Raw genomic sequence first — 21097 nt, forward strand, 5'->3', positions numbered from 1 at the left:
CTTTTCTTCATAAGTAAGAAAGATTCTTCGATGAAGTTTGCACAGCATACAAACTATACTTACAGGTGTATGAAACTCTAGAATTTATTTAGTTTATGAAAAAATGAATTAGCTGTTACAATTTAAACTTTATGCTTAGAAAAAACTCAAATTTTATAGTTAATTATCTCAATTTTTACTACAGTTTTTAAGATTTGGAAAATTCTAGAGTTTCGTACACCTGTAAGTATGGTTTGTATGCTGTGGAAAATTCATCAAAGAATCTTTTACTTTTGATGAAAAGTGTACCTACAGCAACAAATGCAGCCAGTAGTAAGTGAAAAAATAATGGAATTTCACAAGTAAAAATTTGTTATGTTTCCACTCCTAACAGTGTGAATCCTGAATCCTTTCTTTTCTGGTCATGCTGACAAAGTTTTATGAATTTATTTGTAAAAGTATAGACAGTAGAAATTAAAATGTCCTGTGGTGCCACTCCTGCTAAGAGTGGCCTGTTTGATGCCCTACTCTTTAGTTTATCATATGGGAATGCAGGTTTTCTTGGGAAATTTCATTTATGAAATCTTTTCGAGTTATCGTCCGAGTCATGGCATCATGTTGTTGCAATGTTTCGATGAGTTTCCTACTTGTCCTCTTCAGGAAAAGTCTTTACCTAAAGATGACTAATAGTAAATTCATCAGATTGTTGCAACATGATGTCCTGACTATGCTTATAACTCAAAGGTTTAATCAAGTTGTTTGTTGTTTACAGATTTGTATTTGTTATTTCATTATGCACTCTGTGGTCTTTTTCAGAATTTGTGTGTCTCAGTTTTTCCTCTTCTAAAATGAATAAGTAAAATTTAACAGTCATTGTATGCTGGGTGTCCATCTTTTCTTCTGAATGTGTGCAAAATTATTGCTTGGTAGTGTTAACATGAAAGATGTTTAGTACAAATTGCACACGTCAGTAATCTTAGAATGAACATTGCTTTGGAAGAGATATTAATTTATGCATTGTGGAAATTTTTGGTTTTGCCAAGTTGACACTGATTTATTGTTGTCAGCTTCATTTAATCAAAATATGTTATTTCAGCTCAACCTGAGTACTGTCCCATACACAATACTGTGAGGAAGTCTACATCATCTACAGGCTAATGTCATAATTTCATTGATTGTTAAAATTAAACCTACAAGAATGAGGAAAGAGGTAAAGTATGTATCTTCACGGAAATGATAAGTGTTTAGTCCAGTGACTAGGAAGTTTGGCTACAACAGAATTGAGAAAAAGTGAAGGGAAGACACACAGAAATTTTAGAAAGCTTCTATGAGTGTGTAAGTTGTAAAGAACTGATAAAGAGAGGGGTACAAAGATGATTACAGGTTATTAATGTGATTCTTGTTACGATAAATATAGATGCAGCTATTTTGCTTTGTCTAGTTCATGATTTTTGTCTTTGGTGTTTTCAGATTGTGTGTGTCTGAGGTAAAACCAGACATCCTGATCCTCACTAAGAGTTCATAACCGAAGAAATACTCTTCTCCAAAGTGACCTTTCTTAGAGTATTCAGTGTATGATAATCCTAATAAAAGTACTGATAACTAACAAATGTTTCATGATTATTTAGCTGTTGATAAATATTACAAAACGTGTATTACATTGCAGTTCTGTGAGTCCATGCGTTCCTGTCTGAAGTTCATCTCAATTTGCATGGCATCCTTCAGTGAAATTTATTATGGGAATGATGGTTCATGGTTTAAGGCTGCTAGTTCATTGTGGACAGGTGAGTAAACTTGCAAAATACAAATGAAGTTTTGGAAACTAAGTGTACATGTTCTGCAGAATTCTGTAATGGAGAATATTGAATTTGGGGCAAGTTATTCGGAGGAATAGCAACTTCGTGAAATTTGGTTAATGAGCTATATTAACAATTTATGTAGTGCTTTTGTTAAGTCGTCTTAGTCATGGTCAATCTATTTTGTGCTGGCCAAAGTCTGGTGTTACTCTCACCTCTTGGCTTTCTGCCACGTTTCTTATCTGCTTGTTTGCTTTTGAGCAGTCTGATAAAACTAATTAATGCCCACTGTCGAACAGTGGCATTGAACCCATGAGGATAATTAAACATGTGCAGCAATTTCTTTTCTAGAAAGGAAATTTGTTTTTCTGTTTAATGAAAGATGTTTCATTTTCTAGAATTTGTATACTAGTAAATTACTGTTTAGTACCTCTGACTTGCTTTTGCACAGTGAATACTGTAAAACACATTTCTTAAAAAAAAATTGACAAAATGGTAAATATAAGAAACAACTTTCTGAGCAGATATCATACTTTGTATGACAGTAGAAATCTAGGAAAGTGTGCCATATCTGATGACCTAGTCATGTTAAACTCTAATTTTCCATTCCTTTTGTTCAACATTATTTCTCAGAATACTAGCCTTGGCTCTGTATTGTATGCTGTTAGCCACTGTCCATTTAAAACTTAATATTGCATATTGTATATCACAATAAAATGTGAAATTTTTATTACTTGTCATGCATAAATGAAAGGTAATATAATGGAATGTGAATGTAAGTGTCCATGAGGAAGCGTTATCAAGTCTACATGATATTTCATTTTTCCTTAACTCTAAAGGATGTCATTGCCTGGAAGTTCAGCACTCTTCTTCTTATGATTTTGTATGTACACTACTAAGTGCCTTGTCTCTATGGAAAGTGATAACATCATCTTCAACTTTTGTAGTCCTGTCTTCCTCAGTTGCGTGTAATATCACAGTATATTGATAATTTTTACTTGTGGACCGTCTGACGGTCCATAAGTAAAAATTATCAATATACTGTGACCATCATGTCTTTCATTATTTATATTCTACCCAGGATGTAACAATATAATTTTGATATTATTTTCTCTCCTTTCTGCAGAATAAATTCATCTGTAATACATTATATAATCTGGTTTGAAGTAAAGGTGTGTTTAATGTAGTAGCATTTTTTCCTGGAGATCAAAACGGTCTAAGGCAGTGGTCATCAAACTTTATTGCTCAGGAGCCATACTGACAGTGTGACCCCTGTGCGGGTCCGGGGCTTAGAATTAGAGATGGGTTGTTCGCGAAGTAACAGGTCCAAAGGAACGGTTCACCAAGATGAACGGAAGGAGCGAGGAACAAATTCTAAGGAACAGTCTTTCATAGTTCAATTTGGTCGCGGCTTTCTACTTATAGTTCCCAGGAATGGGAAATGGCCAGTCTCATTCCCGCAACGGCACATCGTCCGGTCTCGTTCCAATCTTGGTCCTATTCCCAGCTGTCTCAGTCTCAGTCTTGGTCTCAGTCTCCCTTCGCTGGATTCGTCCTTCTTCGCGTAGCCACTCACACTTCCACTGCCGACTGCTCATAGTTAGTTCAGTATAGAGTTGTTAGTTTCGTTCGATGCATGTGCGCATTCTAGATTTGTTGCAAACCTTTTTTGAACTCAGGACTTCTGGTTCTTTTCATATTCTATTCAGTGTCCATGACCGGTAATTAAAAAGTGTTTTATAATTACATAAATTGTATAAAAATTATTGGTATGTTATACGTACATCTCTTCAGGTAACAAAAGGGCATGTCAGCTTACTTCACTACTTTGGTAAACAGCAGAAGACATACTTGTAGAAAGGCAGGTTCTTTGTTATTACACATGCAAAGCAAGTCAGCACGGCACACACGAGTGGCCATCTTCCGTCGTTTTTGATCTGAGTTAAAACAGCATGTTCATTGTTATGGAAGGCAGACCGAATTACAACTGAACGAAGCCCGTGCTCCATGATAACTCCTACTATATTATTTCAGTGGTACAGGGTGGCCCACGAAAAATTGGCCCCGAGTACTAGACTGCTCATTGTCGCCCACCAATCGTCATCTATTGTTTCAAAGTTGTTGTTTGCATTATCTTTTTTGTTATTTCCTTACCGCCTAATTATTACATGTTTATCTATCCTGCTCGTAGAGGTCAACAAATCGTGGGTAATTGGCGAGCAATCTTTATTAGATACCAGTTCTTCATGCGTCACCTTATATTATTTCACTGTGATCAGCTACATAATGCTACAGTTGGCTAAACAAAAGGTTTTGCAGAATCATGAAAATTACTTACAGTGTGTGAGAATTCTGTAATGAATAAAAATTCTGTACTGCAGGGGGGGGGAGGCAAGTGACCCCACTCCACGCCTTCCATCTTCAGTTGCATACACTACTGATTTTCAATTTTTAATAAGACCCATATACCATGCACAAATGAATGGTGAACATGTAAAAATGAACGGTTTCCAGAAAAGAGCGATCCCCAGTGAACTAGTGCCCAAGGATTAACGAGTTTCCCCATCTCTATTTAGAATAGGCTTGAGGTATTCCTGCCTGTTGTAAGAGGTGACTAAAAGGAGTCTCACTTGTTTTGACCCTTATGTGATGGTCCCCTGTAGGTTTTGACCTCTCCATTTTTCAAAATTTTCTCGTAGAACGGGCCAATTGGGGAAGGGTGCCTTACATGGTGCATAGTGTCCATCATGCACTGACACCTCTCGCATCCTTCGTCGATGTGGATCTGCACTTCAGCTCATTCTCCAGCTGTTGGACGAGGTCACCCTCCTGGGTGCTTCTTCCTCCATCCTCTGTGCAGTATCGCTTTCTGCACTGTCAACGATAATGGACTACTTAGCTTGTTTGTGCCTGATATCCAGGACGGTAGCCAGTCCATTGTGGTGGGGCCGCCTTGTGCCCTGCTGGTTGTAGCCCCCTGACCACATAGGGATCACTCTGCTGATGCCTGCACTGTTAACTCCCCACGTATGCCAAGGAGTGCCAGTCACCCTGGGGTATCGGGACTCCTGGCAATGGACATCCTGCCAGGTGGCCTTTGCTGCAGCTGGATGGCATCAGGGTGGATGACACGCCATGAAGTGTAGTACGGCACACCCTGGCCAGACCATGGGAGGAATGCCAGGCTAAGGATGGCAGTAAAACTTATTCAACCCGGTACCGTTTATGAATGAGAGTTGATGAGGAATCTTTCTTGTCAATGAAACCTCAGTTTTTTGTGGAGGAATTAGAGGACAAATTTGGGGAGGTGGAGGGCTTGTGCAAAATGTGACCAGGGTCAGTCTTTATCAAAACAGCACCCTCTGCCCAGTCAGGGGCACTAATCACCTGTGACAAGGCGGGGGATGTTTCTGTTCCCAGCAAGAGCTTAAATACAGTCCAGGGTATCATATTTCACAAGGACCTTCTTTTGCAGTCTGATGATGAGCTCTGCGCCAGTTCAGAGCAACAAAGTGTCTGTTTTATCCGGCGTGTCCACTAGGGTCCGAGTGAGTATCAGGTTGCTACTGGTGCCGTCATCTTGGCCTTCGAGGGAGACACATTACCCGAGAATGTCGAGGTGATGGTCTATCGCTGTGACGTAAAGCCATACATCCCTCCTGTAATGTGGTGCTTTAAGTGCTGGAAGTTCGGCCATATGTCTTCTTGCTGTACTTCCAGTATCACCTGTTGGGATTGTGGACACCAATCACATCCCAATACTCCCTGTGTCCCATCTCCCATCTGTGTCAACTGCGAAGAGCACCATTTACCTTGCTCACCAGAATGCAGGATTCTCCAGAAAGAAAGAAAGAAAAATAATGGCATACGAGACCCTGGACCAACTGACCTACATTGAGGCTAAGAGAAAATATGAGAGGCTACATGCTGTGCGTAGGACGTCAACCTATGCCTCCGCTATGACAGTGGTTCTACCATCTTCTGTTCTGCTGCGTACAGTTGGCTCTCAGAGCCGTCAGACTCCACCTGCCCACCCTTACTGGTAAGGGGCAATTCCCTCTCTGTTGCTCTTGCATAACCTACTTCAGGAGCAGCACCTCCCCCCCCCCCCCATTCACCCCCCCCCTTCCGCCCCCCCCCCCCCCCCCAACCATCGGGGACGTGAATCCCCACTTCTCAGCCGGAGAAGTGTATGTCTTTTTCATCTCCTCTTGCCAGGAAGGGCTCTGTTGGGTCATTCCCTTCCCAGGTTCCTACCAGTGGCAAAGCTGACACATGCCTGTGTCTTAAGCAACCACTGGTGGCTGGTTGTAGGGCTTCACGGTCCTCCTCAGTCCCTGAGACAGAATCGGTGAAGTCCTTCCATCCGGACAAAACTAAGGAGCAGTGAGAGACCCCCAAGAACCAAGGCACTGCGGTGGCACCCGCACCACCAATATCTACAAGCTCTGTGCCTGAGAATTAGGTGGAGATTCTGGTGTCCGCTGAGGACCTAGATCTCGCTGGGCCCTCAGACACAATGGATGTCAATCGCACAGGTACTCATTTGGTGGCAGCAGGTGACCCTGTGGAGGTATAGATTGCCACCTTGAGTGTTTCATGCCTTCCCAGTCTCATGATTACGTAATCCTCCAGAGGAATTGCAGTGTTTTTTCCGCCATCTGGCTGAGCTATGGCAACTGTTAAGCTTTGCACCTGCTTTCTGCATTGCCCTCCAGGAAACCTGGTTCTCAGCAATGCAGACCCCTGCCCTTCACTGCTGCAGGGGATATTACAAGAACCGTAGTGAATATAATAGTTTCAGGTGGAGTTTGCATATATATCCTGAACTCAGTACGTAGTGAACCTTTGCCGTTTTGAACCCCTCTTCAAGCTGTGGCTGTCAGGATAAGGACGACACAGGGAATAACTGTCTGCAATGTAAATCTTCCTCCAGATGGTGCAGTAGCCCTGAATGTATTGACTGCACTGATTGATCAGCTCCCTAAACCTTTCCTACTTTTGGGAGATTTTAACGTGCATAACCCCTTATGAGGGGGCGCCGTGCTTACTGGCCGAAGTAGGGAGGTCGAAAATTTGCTGCCACAACTCGACCTCTGCCTCTTAAATACAGGTGCCCCCACAATTTTCAGTGTGGCACGTGGCACATATTTGGTCATTGATCTCTCAGTTTGCAGTTCTGGCCTTCTCCCATCTATCTGCTGGAGAGCACATGATAACCTGTGTGGTAGTGACCACTTCCCCATCTTTCTGTCTCTCCCCTGCCATCATTGCCACAGACGCCTTCGCCTCAGCTGTCACCACTGAATCTCCCCCACATGGTGCCATCGATTTTTTCGTTTAGCAGGTCCCTACTGCGATCATTTCTGCAGCAGAAAATGCAAGCCCTCTTTCTTTATGGTGCCCCCAGCGAAAGACAATCCCTTGGTGGTTGCCGGAAGTCACTGAGGCAATTAAAGAGTGTTGGTGAGCTCCACAGTGACATAAGCGGCACCCTTCCGTAAAGCACCTGATAGCCTTTAAGTGGCTCCGTGCCCGAATTCACCAGCTTATAAAACAACGGAAACAGCAGTGTTGGGAGAGGTAAGTGTTGACCATTGGGTGCCATACGTCAGCTTCCCATGTCTGGACAAAGACCAGATGTCTCTTTGGGTACCATACCGCAACAGGTGTCCCTGGCATTAACATCAATGGCGTGTTATCTACTGAGCACATTGCTGAGCATTATGCTCGAGCCTCTGCACTGGGGAATCCCCCCCCCCCAGCCTTTCACACTCTCAAACGGCGGCTACAAGGGAAAGTCCTCTCGTTCATTACACGTCACAGTGAACCCTATAACACCTCATTTGCAGAGTGGGAGCTCCTCAGCACCCTTGCACATTGCCCTGAGACAGCTCCTGCGCCAGACTGGATCCACAGTCGGATGAGTAAACATCTCTCATTTGACTACAAGTGACATCTCCTCGTCATCTTCAACCGGATCTGGTGTGATGGCATCTTTCCATCACAATAGTGGGTGAGCACCATCATTTCGGTGCTCAAACCTGGTCGAAACCCGCTTGACGTGGATAACAGCCAGCCCATCAGCCTCACCAACTTTCTTTGTAAGCTGCTGGAACATATGGTGTGTCGGCAGTTGGGTTGGGTCCTGGAGTCACATGGGCTACTGGCTCCATGTCAAAGCAGCTTCCACCAGGATCGCTCTACTACTGATAATCTTGTGTCCTTTGAATCTGCCATCAAAACAGCCTTTTACAGATGCCATCATCTGATTGCCTTCTTTTGACTTACAAAAATCGTACGACATGAACTGGCAACGTCATATCCTTGCCACATTTTACGAGTGGGGTCTCCAGGGCCTGCTCCCAATTTTTATCCAAAACTTCCTGTTGCTCTGTCCTTTCCATGTCCAGGTCTGTGCCTCCCATAGTTACACCCGTATTCAGGAAAATGACATTCCGCAGCTTTCCGTATTGAGTGTTTCTCTATTTTTTTGTGGATATTAATGGTCTAGCAACAGCTGTAGGGCCGTCGGTCTCACCTTCTCTGTATACAGGTGACTTCTTCATTTTTTACCGCTCATCCAGTACTGGTGTTGTTGAGCGGCACCTACAGGGAGCCATTCACAAGGTACAGTCATGGACTCTAGCCCACAGATTTCAGTTTTCAGCTGCAAAGTTGTGTGTCATGCATTTCTGTATCCCCCTGCAGGTCTGGGGGTAAGAATAGGCCCGAGGTATTCCTGACTATCTTAAGAGGCAACTAAAAGGAATTTCACACGTTTCAGCATTTATGTGATGGTCACCTATAGGGTAGGACCTCCATTCTTCAAAATGTTCCCAAAGAGCGAGCCAATTGGGGAAGGGTGCCTTACATGGTGCATTGTGTCCATCGTGCATTGAGACCTTTAGCCCCCTTTCTTGTCATCGTATTGCAGTCCCACCCATTCTCCATCTCTTAGGCAAGGACACCTTCCTGGGTGCGTTTTCCACCATTCACTATGCAGTGTCGCTTTCTGCATCAGCGATGACCGTGGACTACTTTGCACCTGATATCCAGCATGGTAGCCAGTCCATTGTGATGGGGCTGCCCTGTGCACTGTTGGTTGTAGCCCCCTGACCACACAGGGATTGCTCTTCTGATGCCTGCACTGTTAACTCCCTGTGTATGCCAAGGCGTAGATGCCCATCACCCTGGGGCATCGGGACTCCCGGCAATGGCCATCCTGCCAGGTGGCCTTTGCTGCTGCTGAGTGGCACCTGTGGGGAGGGCCCCTGGTCGGAGTGGGTGGTATCACTGGGGGTGACACACAATGAAGCATAGTCAATCGTCTCTTGCTGGTGGTGAAACCCCAGCAGTCTCTAAGCATTCACGAGCTCAAAAATCATTTGCCTCCCTGGCCACACCATGGAAGGAACGTCAGGCTAAGGATGACAGCGGATCTTATTCACGCTGGTACCTTGTATGTTCGAGAGCTGATGGGGGAATCTTTCATGACAATGAAGCCTCAGTTTTTTGTGGAGATTTAGAGGACAAGTTTGAGGAGGTGAAGGGCTTGTCCAAAATGAGATCCTGGTCAGTCTTGATCAAAACAGCATCCTCTGCCCAGTCACAGGCATTACTAGCTTGTGACAAGCTTGGGCATGTTTCTGTAACCATCACGCCCCATAAGAGCTTAAATATGGTTCAGGGTATCAAATTTCACAGGGACCTTCTTTTGCTGTCTGACAATGGGCTGCACATCAGTTTAGTGTGACAAGGTGTACATTTCGTTCGGCCTGTCCACTGGGGTCCAAGGGATAATCAGGCTGCCACTGGTACCTTCATCTTGGCCTTGGAGAGTGATACATTGCCCAAGACGATCAAGGTGATGGTCTACCGCTGTGATGTAAAGTCCTATATCCCTCCCCCAATGTGGTGCTTTGAGTACTGGATGTTCAGCTATATGTCTTCCCGCTGTACTTCCAGCATTACATGTCGAGATTGCAGATGCCCATCACATCCCAATACTCCATATGCCCCGTCTCCCATCTGTGTCAAATGTGGAGAACACCACTTGCCTTGTTCACCAGACTGCATGATTCTCCAGAAAGAAAGGAAAATCATGGAGTACAAGACCCTGGACTAACTGACCTACACTGAGGCTAAGAGAAAATTTGAACGCATGCATCCCGTGTGTATGACATTGTCTTACACTGCTGCTACAACAGTTCTGGCACTATCACCTCTGCCAACCCCAGTCACCTCTCAGAGCCAGAAGACTACACCTGCCCCCTTGATGGTGGGAGGCATTTCCTTCCCTGTTTCTCCTACACCACCGACTTCGGGAGCAACACCCCCTAACCATCAAGGACATCCGTCCCCACTTCTAAGTCGGAGAAACGTAAGTCTTTTTCAGCTTCTCTCACTAGGAAGGGGTTCCTTGGGTCACTCCCTTCCTAGGTTTCTGCTGGTGAGGAAGACGATGCCTGCCAGTGGCTGAAGAGCCCAAAAGCAGCTGCTCATAGGGCTTCACGCTCTTCCTCACTCCCGGCAATTGAGCCAGTAAAGTCCTCCCAGTCAGGGAAACCCAAGGAGCAGCAAGAGAAATCCAAAAAGAAAACCCCTAAGACCAAGGAAATTGTGGTGGCACCCGCACCACCACTACCTACAAGCTCTGTGCCTGAGGATGGGGTGGAGATTTTGGCATCCGCTGAGGACCTAGATCTCACCAGACACTCAGACACAATGGATGTCGATCACACAGGTACTCATCTGGTGGTAGCAGGTGACCCTGAGGCGTAGACTACCTCATTGAGTGTTCCATGCCTTACCAGTCTCATGATCACGTCATCCTCCAGTGGAATTGTGGCGTTTTTTTTCCACCTCCTGGCTGAGCTATGGCAAGTGTTAAGCTTTACATTTGCTACTTGCATTGCCCTGAAGGAAACCTGGTTCCTGGCAAAATGGTCCCCTGCCTTCCATGGTTATAGGGGATATTACAGGAACCATAGCGATTATAATAGTGTGTCAGGTGGAGTTTGCGTTTATGTCCTAAACTCAGTCTGTAGTGAACCTGTGCCCCTTCAAACGCCTCTTGAAGCTGTGGCAGCCAGAATAAGGATGATGCAGGAAATAACTGTCTGCAATGTATATCTTCCTCCAGATGGTGCAGTACACTTGAATGTATTAGCTGCATTGATTGATCAACTCCGTAAACTTTTCCTACTTTTGGGAGATTCCAATGCCCATAACCCTTGTGGGGTGGCACCATGCTTAATGGCAGAGGCAGAGATGTCGAAACCTTACTGTCTCAGTTCGACCTCTGCCTCTTAAATGCTGGGGCCACCACACATTTCGGTGTGGCTCATGGTAGTTACTCGGACATCGATTTATCACTTTGCAGCTCAGGACTTCCTCCGTCTATCCACTGGAGAGCACATGACGACTTCCACATCTTCCTGTCACTGCTCTAGCATCAGGCCCGTGGACTCTTACCCAGATGGGCTTTAAACAAGGCGGACTGGGAAACTTTCACCACTGCTGTCACTGTTGAATCTCTCCCACATAGTAACATCAATGTGGTGGTTGAGCAGCTGACTACAACAATTGTTTATGCAGCAGAAAATGCAATCCCTTGTTCTTTAGGGTACTTGAGGATAAGGCAATCCCTTGGTGCACGCCAGAAGTCGCTGAAGCAATTAAGGAGCATTGGCAAGCTCTACAGCGGCTTAAGCGGCCATCTTCCCTGGAGCATCTCATAGCCATTACACGGCTTGATGCCCGCGCTCACCAACTTATCAAATGACGGTAGCAGGAGTGTTGGGAGAGATACGTCTCGACCATTGGGTGCTGTACGTCACCTTCCCAAGTCTGGGCAAAGATTAAATGTCTATTCGGGTACCAGACCCCAACAGCTGTTCCTGGTGTTACCATAAATGGCGTGTTACCTACCGATGCAAATGCGATTGCCCAGCACTCTGCTCGAGCACGGCGCTCCGCTCGAGCACGGCGCTCTGCTCGAGCACGGCGCTCTGCTCGAGCACGGCGCTCTGCTCGAGCACGGCGCTCTGCTCGAGCACGGCGCTCTGCTCGAGCACGGCGCTCTGCTCGAGCACGGCGCTCTGCTCGAGCACGGCGCTCTGCTCGAGCACGGCGCTCTGCTCGAGCACGGCGCTCTGCTCGAGCACGGCGCTCTGCTCGAGCACGGCGCTCTGCTCGAGCACGGCGCTCTGCTCGAGCACGGCGCTCTGCTCGAGCACGGCGCCCTGCATCGGAGAATTACCCCCCAACCTTTCAACTCTCAAATGGCACTGAAAGGGAACGTCTTCTCATTCACTACACGCCACAGTGAATCCTATAATGCCCCATTTACACAGTGGGAGCTCCTCAGTGCCCTTTCACATTTCCCTGACTCAGCTCCTGGGCCTGATGGGATCCACAGCCAGATGAATAAACATCTCTCATCTGATTACAAGCGACATCTCCTCGTCATCTTCAACTGGATCTGGTGTGATGGTATCTTTCCATCCCAATGGCGGGAGAGCACCTTCATTCCAGTGCTCAAACCCGATAAAAACACATTTGCTGTGGATAGCTATTGGCCCATCAGCCTCACCATCATTGTTTGTAAGCTGCTGGAACGTATGGTATGTCGGCGGTTGGGTTGTATTGAGTGTCTCTCTGTTTTTAGTTGCCGTTAACAGTCTAGCAGCAGCTGTCGGACACTCTGTCTCATCTTCTCTGTATGCAGACGACTTCTGCATTTCGTACTGCTGCTCCAGTACTGGAGTTGCTGGGTGTCACCTACAGGGAGGCCCCCACCCCAGGCTTCCAGTTTTCAGCTACAAAGTAGTTTGTCATGCACTTCTGTCGGCGTCGTACTGTTCATCCGGACCCAGAACTTTGCCTTAATGGCGATAGACTCAATGTATTGGAGACATATCAATTCTTGGGACTGGTTTTTGATGCCCTTTTGCATGGCCCTAAGGACTCTGTTAACCCTGCGGGTCTCCGCTGTCACTTCTTCTCGATTCTCGACATGTACCAGGGCCATGAAGTGGTTTACACCAATGGCTCAATGGCTGATAGTCACGTAGGCTTTGCATATGTTCACGGAGGACTTATTGAGCAGCACTCCTTGCCAGATGGCTGCGGTGTTTTCACTGCAGAGATGGCGGCCATATCTTGTGTTCTTGAGCACATCCACTCATGCCCTGGCAAGTCATTTTTCCTGTGTACTGGCTCCTTGAGCAGCCTACAAGCTATCGGTGAGTGCTACCATCACCATCCTTTGGTAGCGTCTGTTCAGGAGTCCAACTATGCCCTGAAACTGTCCTGTCTTTCAATGGTGTTTGTGTGGACCTCAGGACATGTCGGAATCCCAGGTAATGCACTTGCTGACAGGCTGGCCAAACAGGCTATGTGGAAACCACTTCTGGAGATGGGCATCTCCGAAACTGACTTGCATTCTGCCTTAACGCTGCAGGGTTTTTTGGCTTTGGGAGACGGAATGGCATAAAAGTACGCAAATCAAACTGCATGTCATTAAGGAGACTACGAATATGGTGAAGTCTTCCATGCGGGCCTCTCACAGGGAATTAGTTATCCTCTGCTGACTCTGCATTGGCCATACCTGGCTAACGCATGGTTACCTCCTCAGCCGTGAGGACCCACCTCGGTGTTGCTGTGGTTCACAAATGACGGTTGTCCACCTCTTGATGGACTGCCCACTTTTAGCCACTCTGTGGCGGACTTTTAACTTTCCCAGCGCCCTATCTTCGGTGTTGGATGACAGTGCCTCAACAGCAGTTTTAGTTTTGAGTTTCATTCATGAGCGTGGGTTTTATCGTTTGATCTAAGTTTCAGCGCATGTCCGTTGTACTTGTGTGTCCTTCATCTTAGTGCTTTTAGGGTGGAGATTTTAATGTGTTGCAGAGTGGCTGGCTTTCTCCTTTTTATTCTCATGGTCAGCCAGCCATGGTAATCTGCACTCTTGTTTTGATCTCTTCTACATGTTTGTTACGTCTCTCTGTGGTTTTTTTGTCTGATTTTTTCCAATTTAGTGTTTGTTGCCCTTCTGTCATTCTTGTGGTTTTCTCCTTTCTTCCAGCTGTGTTTTTTATGTCTCGATTATTTTACTCCCAACCTTGTAGAATTATTTTAATCGGAATGAGGGATCGATGACCTTGCTATTGAGTTCCCCCCACCCCCCACCCCTTCTTTTAAATCAACCAACCAAACTGACATTGTGGGGTGGCACCTCGTACCACAGATGTACCAACCTCATGATTAATACTTAACTTACGTAAATTAGAATGTTATGAGTCCCCTAGTAGATTAGCTATAGTAAGGGACAGATAAGTTTGCTGCTGCCTCAAAGTACCAATCATTAAGTTGACACCATTCAGAACACTTCATGTTGCCTGTTTTAGATTACTGACTTCCTCCCCAATTCCAAGAGTATAAATCCAAGAATGTATAATCACTTTCATTGCCTGATGAAGTGGTGTTGTGCTGCCTTTGTGAACAGATCATTCAATGTCAATATCAGTAAATGTTGTTTACTAAATATTTTTTAAGTAAATACACTCTTGGAAATGGAAAAAAGAACACATTGACACCGGTGTGTCAGACCCACCATACTTGCTCCGGACACTGCGAGAGGGCTGTACAAGCAATGATCACACGCACGGCACAGCGGACACACCAGGAACCGCGGTGTTGGCCGTCGAATGGCGCTAGCTGCGCAGCATTTGTGCACCGCCGCCGTCAGTGTCAGCCAGTTTGCCGTGGCATACGGAGCTCCATCGCAGTCTTTAACACTGGTAGCATGCCGCGACAGCGTGGACGTGAACCGTATGTGCAGTTGACGGACTTTGAGCGAGGGCGTATAGTGGGCATGCGGGAGGCCGGGTGGACGTACCGCCGAATTGCTCAACACGTGGGGCGTGAGGTCTCCACAGTACATCGATGTTGTCGCCAGTGGTCGGCGGAAGGTGCACGTGCCCATCGACCTGGGACCGGACCGCAGCGACGCACGGATGCACGCCAAGACCGTAGGATCCTACGCAGTGCCGTAGGGGACCGCACCGCCACTTCCCAGCAAATTAGGAACACTGTTGCTCCTGGGGTATCGGCGAGGACCATTCGCAACCGTCTCCATGAAGCTGGGCTACGGTCCCGCACACTGTTAGGCCGTCTTCCGCTCACGCCCCAACATCGTGCAGCCCGCCTCCAGTGGTGTCGCGACAGGCGTGAATGGAGGGACGAATGGAGACGTGTCGTCTTCAGCGATGAGAGTTGCTTCTGCCTTGGTGCCAATGATGGTCGTATGCGTGTTTGGCGCCGTGCAGGTGAGCGCCACAATCAGGACTGCATACGACCGAGGCACACAGGGCCAACACCCGGCATCATGGTGTGGGGAGCGATCTCCTACACTGGCCGTACACCACTGGTGATCGTCGAGGGGACACTGAATAGTGCACGGTACATCCAAACCGTCATCGAACCCATCGTTCTACCATTCCTAGACTGGCAAGGGAACTTGCTGTTCCAACAGGACAATGCACGTCCGCATGTATCCCGTGCCACGCAACGTGCTCTAGAAGGTGTAAGTCAACTACCCTGGCCAGCAAGATCTCCGGATCTGTCCCCCATTGAGCATGTTTGGGACTGGATGAAGCGTCGTCTCACGCGGTCTGCACGTCCAGCACGAACGCTGGTCCAACTGAGGCGCCAGGTGGAAATGGCATGGCAAGCCGTTCCACAGGACTACATCCAGCATCTCTACGATCATCTCCATGGGAGAATAGCAGCCGGCATTGCTGCGAAAGGTGGATACACACTGTACTAGTGCCGACATTGTGCATGCTCTGTTGCCTGTGTCTATGTGCCTGTGGTTCTGTCAGTGTGATCATGTGATGTATCTGACCCCAGGAATGTGTCAATAAAGTTTCCCCTTCCTGGGACAATGAATTCACGGTGTTCTTATTTCAATTTCCAGGAGTGTACTTTTAGTGCCTAGACCATAGTTTTACTATCATAATTAAAGTTCAATAACTAGTTTCACTTGCAATCTGCAACCATCTTCATAACTGTAACACGTAGAAAATATAGCCTAGGAAAATTATGTGCAATCAAGTAAAATATAAAATCACCTTACAACACCTGAGCAAAAATAATGGGGAGTCAATTCTTTATGTAAAAGTGAACATTTGACACAGCCATTGAACTGTGTAGTATAAACTATGTTAATGCTTATCAGGTAACATACCATTCAAAATATCAAAGGGCGGTGAATAAGCATTGGGAAGCATCATTAGCTGTCGTCGTGCAACAACATGCATTCATAAGTACCAAAACAATATCAGTATTTAGTTGAAAACATCACCATGAGCAAGCCAGACTGTAGAGCTGTAGAAAGAATTGTATACCAGAAATCTCAAAGTTTCATCTACATCCAAATGGATTTTAAAATGTAAAGGTAATAATGGCATAAAGTTAAGATTACAAGGCAGAGATCTGTGGTATGTCTTGAACTGGTGACATGCCATTTGTAGGAAGCCGATCCTATGTAACTGGCATTAATTCATGAATAAAATCTAGGAAACTTGTGCCTAAGTCCAACTAATTTTAAAACCATAAAAGTAATTGGGGAATGAAGTTAAAAACTACAAGACAGAGAAGCTGCCTTCTATAGCTAGCTGGTGATGTGCTTTATATAAAAATAGATCATGTGCGAGAGTCAATTGATAAAAACCTCAAAATACAGAGTAGCACCAACAAAAGTAATGGATTAACTACTCAGTACTTTGATGTTTTTATCAACTGACTCTCTTAAATGATTTGTATTTTAGGCACATTGCCAGTTAACTGTAGAAGGCAGCTTCCCTGTCTTTTAATTTTTAATTTTGCTCCCCTATTACTTTTATGGTTATAAAGTTAGTTGGACTTAGGCACAAACTTCCTGGTTTTTATTCAAGAATTAATGCAAGTTACATAGGATTTGCTTCCTACAAATGGCATGTTGCCAGTTCAGGACATAACACAGAACTCTGCCTTGTAATCTTAACGTTATGCCATTATTACCTTTATATTTCAAAATCCATTTGGATGTAAACTTTTTGAGATTTCTGGCCTACAATTCTTTCTACAGATCTACAGTCTGGCTTGTTCATGGTGACATTTTCAACTACATACTGATATTGTTTTGGTACTTACGAATTAATGTTGTTGCATGAAGACAGCTAATGATGCTTCCCAATGCTTATTCGGTGCCCTTCAATATTTTGAATGGTATGTTACCTGATAAGCATTAACATAGTTTATACTACACTGTTCAATGGCTGTGTCAAATGTTCACTTTTACATGAAGAATTGACTCCCCATTATTGTTGGGGGCCGATGACCGTCGCAGTCTGGTCCTTTTAATCCCCCAAACCAACCAACCAACCCCATTATTGTTGCTCAGGTGTTGTACAGTGTTTTTGTGTTCTGCTTGATTGTGCATAATTTTCTTAGGCTACGTTCCCCACATGTATTGCAGTCATGAAGATGATTGCAAATTGCAACCAAAACTAGTTATCGAACTTTAATTGTGGTAGGAAAACTGTAGTCTTTTCTTAAAAAAAGAATTCTTTAATAAACTGCTTTAAGACCACCATCTCTCCCACCCTGACCGTATCAGGCCTCACAGTAAATTTACTTACATTAAAGGGCATTATGCAATGTAAAACACAATCACAAATATTTACTAAATGTTTTGAATGTCTCTCTTTTTCTACTCTTTGTATTGTACTACAACAGACTTACTTTTATTTTGTATTCCTTGCTACAAATATGTACTGCATTTGAAGCTGGCCATCTGTACAATGTGCATCATGAATCCATGTTACGTCTGTGTCAAAATTTATACCACAGCAGCTCATTGGTGAAAGTTGCACACACCTATGAGTTGTCAATACTGGAAGGCAAATAGTAAAACATTCAATAGAGGAGATGTTTCACAGTAGCAAAGGTGAACTAGTGCTTATATGCATTTTAGAGCCCATGTTTACTGGACATTTTTCCTAGTTTTGGTCCATACTGTCACCTCTGAAAGTTGCCTACAATCGTAGCAACAACAGTACCAGTACTTTTAACTCATGTGTTTCTGGTACAGGAACCCTTCGCTCAAATTTATACATTTATCCTTCTCCATCACCCTTCAAAGATTGTAACAACACAGAATCACCCTGCATATACATACATTTACAGGCGCCGGAGCCTATAAGTTTGACACTCTGTAATATCGTTGGATGACTTTTCCGGACATGAGTTCCTATGTAAAATTTGATGTATTAAGTCCCCTCTACAACCTTTAGAAGTGTTTACCATGAATTGTGAAACACATTGTATATATGGTTCATAAAATATAAATACTTCAGCAGCAAGGGAGACCACCCACCGAAAAGTAGAAGGGTAGAGCTGTTGACTGGGGCACACACACAAAGGAAGAAAACTTGCTACCTTTCAAAGTAAAGCTTTCCTTGACACACACTTGGCAGGTGAACTAGGTCAGGGTAGGGGTTGTCAGGTGGATGAATATAGGGGGAGAAAGGCAGGAGCCAGGAAGGGGGTCGGGGTGGATGACTATCTGCTCAGAGGAAAGCAGCCATTTTTCCACCCAGTAATGCGGGAGGAAGGGATGGCAGAAGTTTGGACTAGGCATGTAATGCACAGTTGTCAGAGCAGGAGGGGAGTGCACATCCTGAAGGTGACATGGGGACATGAATATGGAGAGGGTGTTTGGAGGGAGGAAAGGGATATTGTTGGGTGGAGGATGTAGAGACATAGGGTCACAAGAGATTGAGGTCAGGATGATTATGGGAGTGAAGAATTTGTTGCAAGGTTAGCTCACATGTATGTAGTTCAGAAAACGTGGTGGTAAAGACAAGATTCCAGATAGCATTGGTTGTGAAACAACGATTGAAATTTAGAGTGTTATACTCAGCTGCCAGTTCTACCACTGAGTTATCAACTTTGTTCTTTTCCAGTCCCTATCTCTCACAAAACTGGTACTGCAGGAATACTGCATAGGTATAGGCATGCCAGAACCACCTCTGCTGTCTCCACAAGATACTGTTACTGTGTAATCCCTACTACATACACCACACCTCCAAAATTGAAACCCTTTCCACGCTTAGAAGAGCTTCCAGGCATCATTTCCTTAAAGTGTTGACATCTCACTTCAGCCTTAGGGCACCACTATTTGTCAACACCTATCAAACCGCAATCTCACAGAAGTTTTTCTCTATCCAAAGACCTAACTTCCAGCCTCACATTCAGGTTTAACCATGTTGGACTTCTCAAAGACCTACTCTCCTTTTCCTGATCCCTACCAGTGGAAACTCTTTTTTTTGCCTCCAATCCCTCCAACCAAAGCCATCATAATCCCAACATTGAACCTTTCCACTTCGTGTTCGTACCACCATCCAACTGTGACTCTCCCCACCTCCCTTCCACCTAACCACCCATTGGCCACCTACCAGGAATTCCTTACCTCCAGCTTGGCCTCTTTACCCCAAGTCCCCTCCTAAGAACACAAACCTTTCTGCAGACGAAAGGGCAGCAGTGCGCAACCTCAAAACAGATCTTGACCTAACCATTCTCTCTGCAAATAAAGGTTTCACCGTGGTTGTGATGAATTGCAGAGACTACCAGGCAGAAATTGTTTGCCAGTTTTCTGACTTCTCCACCTACAAGCTCTGCCATAGTGACCTCATCTCAGAAGTCAAACATAACCTCCAATCCATACTGAAATCATAAGGCCATTCCCAGAACATCTTTCCTGATTCCATCCCCTTCCTCATCCCTACTACAGCCTACAAATTCACCTGCTACATGCTCCCTGAAATCCACAAACCCATCAATCTCAGGTGTTCTACTGTAGCTGGCTTTTGTGTGCCCCCCACCCCGAAAGAATTTCCGCTTTTGTTGACCAACACTTCCAATCTTTTGCCCAAAATCTAGCTTCCCACATCAAAGGTACTAACCACTTTCTTCACCAACTCTTTTACTGTTGGTGCCATCTCCCTATACACCATCGTCCCTCATACCCATGACTGGTGCTATCAAACTCTACCTCTCTTGACGTCCTTCAGTCTCTCAATCCACTGCCTGGTTCCTCATACACCTTCTAATCTACATCCTGACACACAACTACTTCTACTTTGAAGATATACAAATAAATTTGTGGCACAGCCAAGGGCACTTGAATGGCACCCTTCGATGCCAACCTGTTTATCGCCCATTTGGATTAAACCTTCCTAGACTCCCAAAACTACAAACTAACTTCTTGTCTGATTGAAGTTCATTGATGGTACCTTGATGATCTGGACTTAGGGGCAGGACACCGTATCCTCATTCTTTCACAGCCTCAACACCTTCTCACCCACTTGATCCTCCTCAACCTAACATGCTATCTTTCTGGATGTTGATCTCCACCTCTCTGGTAGCTCTGTCCACTATCTGCCCACATTAAACCCACTAACCACCAACAGTATCTGCATTTCAACAACTATCATCTCTTCTGCACAAACTCCTTCCCTTCATTCTGGCCACCCAATGATGGCATATCTGTAGTGAAGATAAACACTTTGCCCAGTATACTGAAGGTTTAAGGAAGGTCTTCACTGACAAGCACTACTCCTAAACCTAGTCCGCAAACAAATTTCCTGAGTCCACACACCCCCCAATCCTCCCCACCACCCGAATAATCAGCTATAAAGGAGCATACCTCTTGTCACCTATTTCCACTGTGGACTGTGTCAAGTGAACCATGTTCTTTATCAGGTTTTCATCTCCCATCACGCCCTGAAATCAGGAACATTCTACCAAAGATCCTTCCCACCCCTCCTAAATGGGTGTTTTGTTGCCCACCCAACCTACACAACATTCTAGTCCATCACTATGCCATTCCAACTCCATTCCTCTGCCCAACCACCCCCTCCAGATCCACACCATCACATCACCTTCAGAGTGCATTACTCAACACCAGTTCAGACACTCGTGCATCACATGCCAAGCCCATGCACCTGCCACCACTCCCCCTCCCCCACATTCCTGGCCAGCAGATCGGCTCCCTCCCTCTGGGCCGCTATCCATCCCTCCCAACCCCTCCTCCTACCTCCTGTCTCTCTCTCTCTCTCTCTCTCTCTCTCTCTCTCTCTCTCTCTCTCTCTCTTCCCCCCCCCCCCTCCCCCCTTCTGTCCACCCTATACAATACAACCCCACCCTGACCTAGTCCAGCTGCTGAACTGCAGCAGTGGCATTGTCCTTCCAGCTGGCACTTTGTGGGGGTA

The 21097-nt window shown here is 45.5% G+C and overlaps 1 protein-coding gene across 4 annotated transcripts in view; it reads left to right on the forward strand.

Moving 5' to 3' along the window:
• The window catches only part of LOC126457322 (hormone-sensitive lipase), a 115266-nt gene that overhangs the window by 16975 nt on the left and 77194 nt on the right, over window positions 1–21097 (forward strand). For all 4 annotated transcript variants that reach the window (XM_050093516.1, XM_050093517.1, XM_050093518.1 and 1 more), the window contains exon 3: window positions 1646–1763. In XM_050093516.1, the coding sequence (XP_049949473.1) occupies window positions 1646–1763 (118 nt within the window). The remainder of the gene's footprint in view (window positions 1–1645; window positions 1764–21097) is intronic.

This window comes from Schistocerca serialis, chromosome 2, assembly GCF_023864345.2.
Source record: "Schistocerca serialis cubense isolate TAMUIC-IGC-003099 chromosome 2, iqSchSeri2.2, whole genome shotgun sequence".
In the NCBI taxonomy this organism is placed as follows: Eukaryota; Metazoa; Arthropoda; class Insecta; order Orthoptera; family Acrididae; genus Schistocerca; species Schistocerca serialis.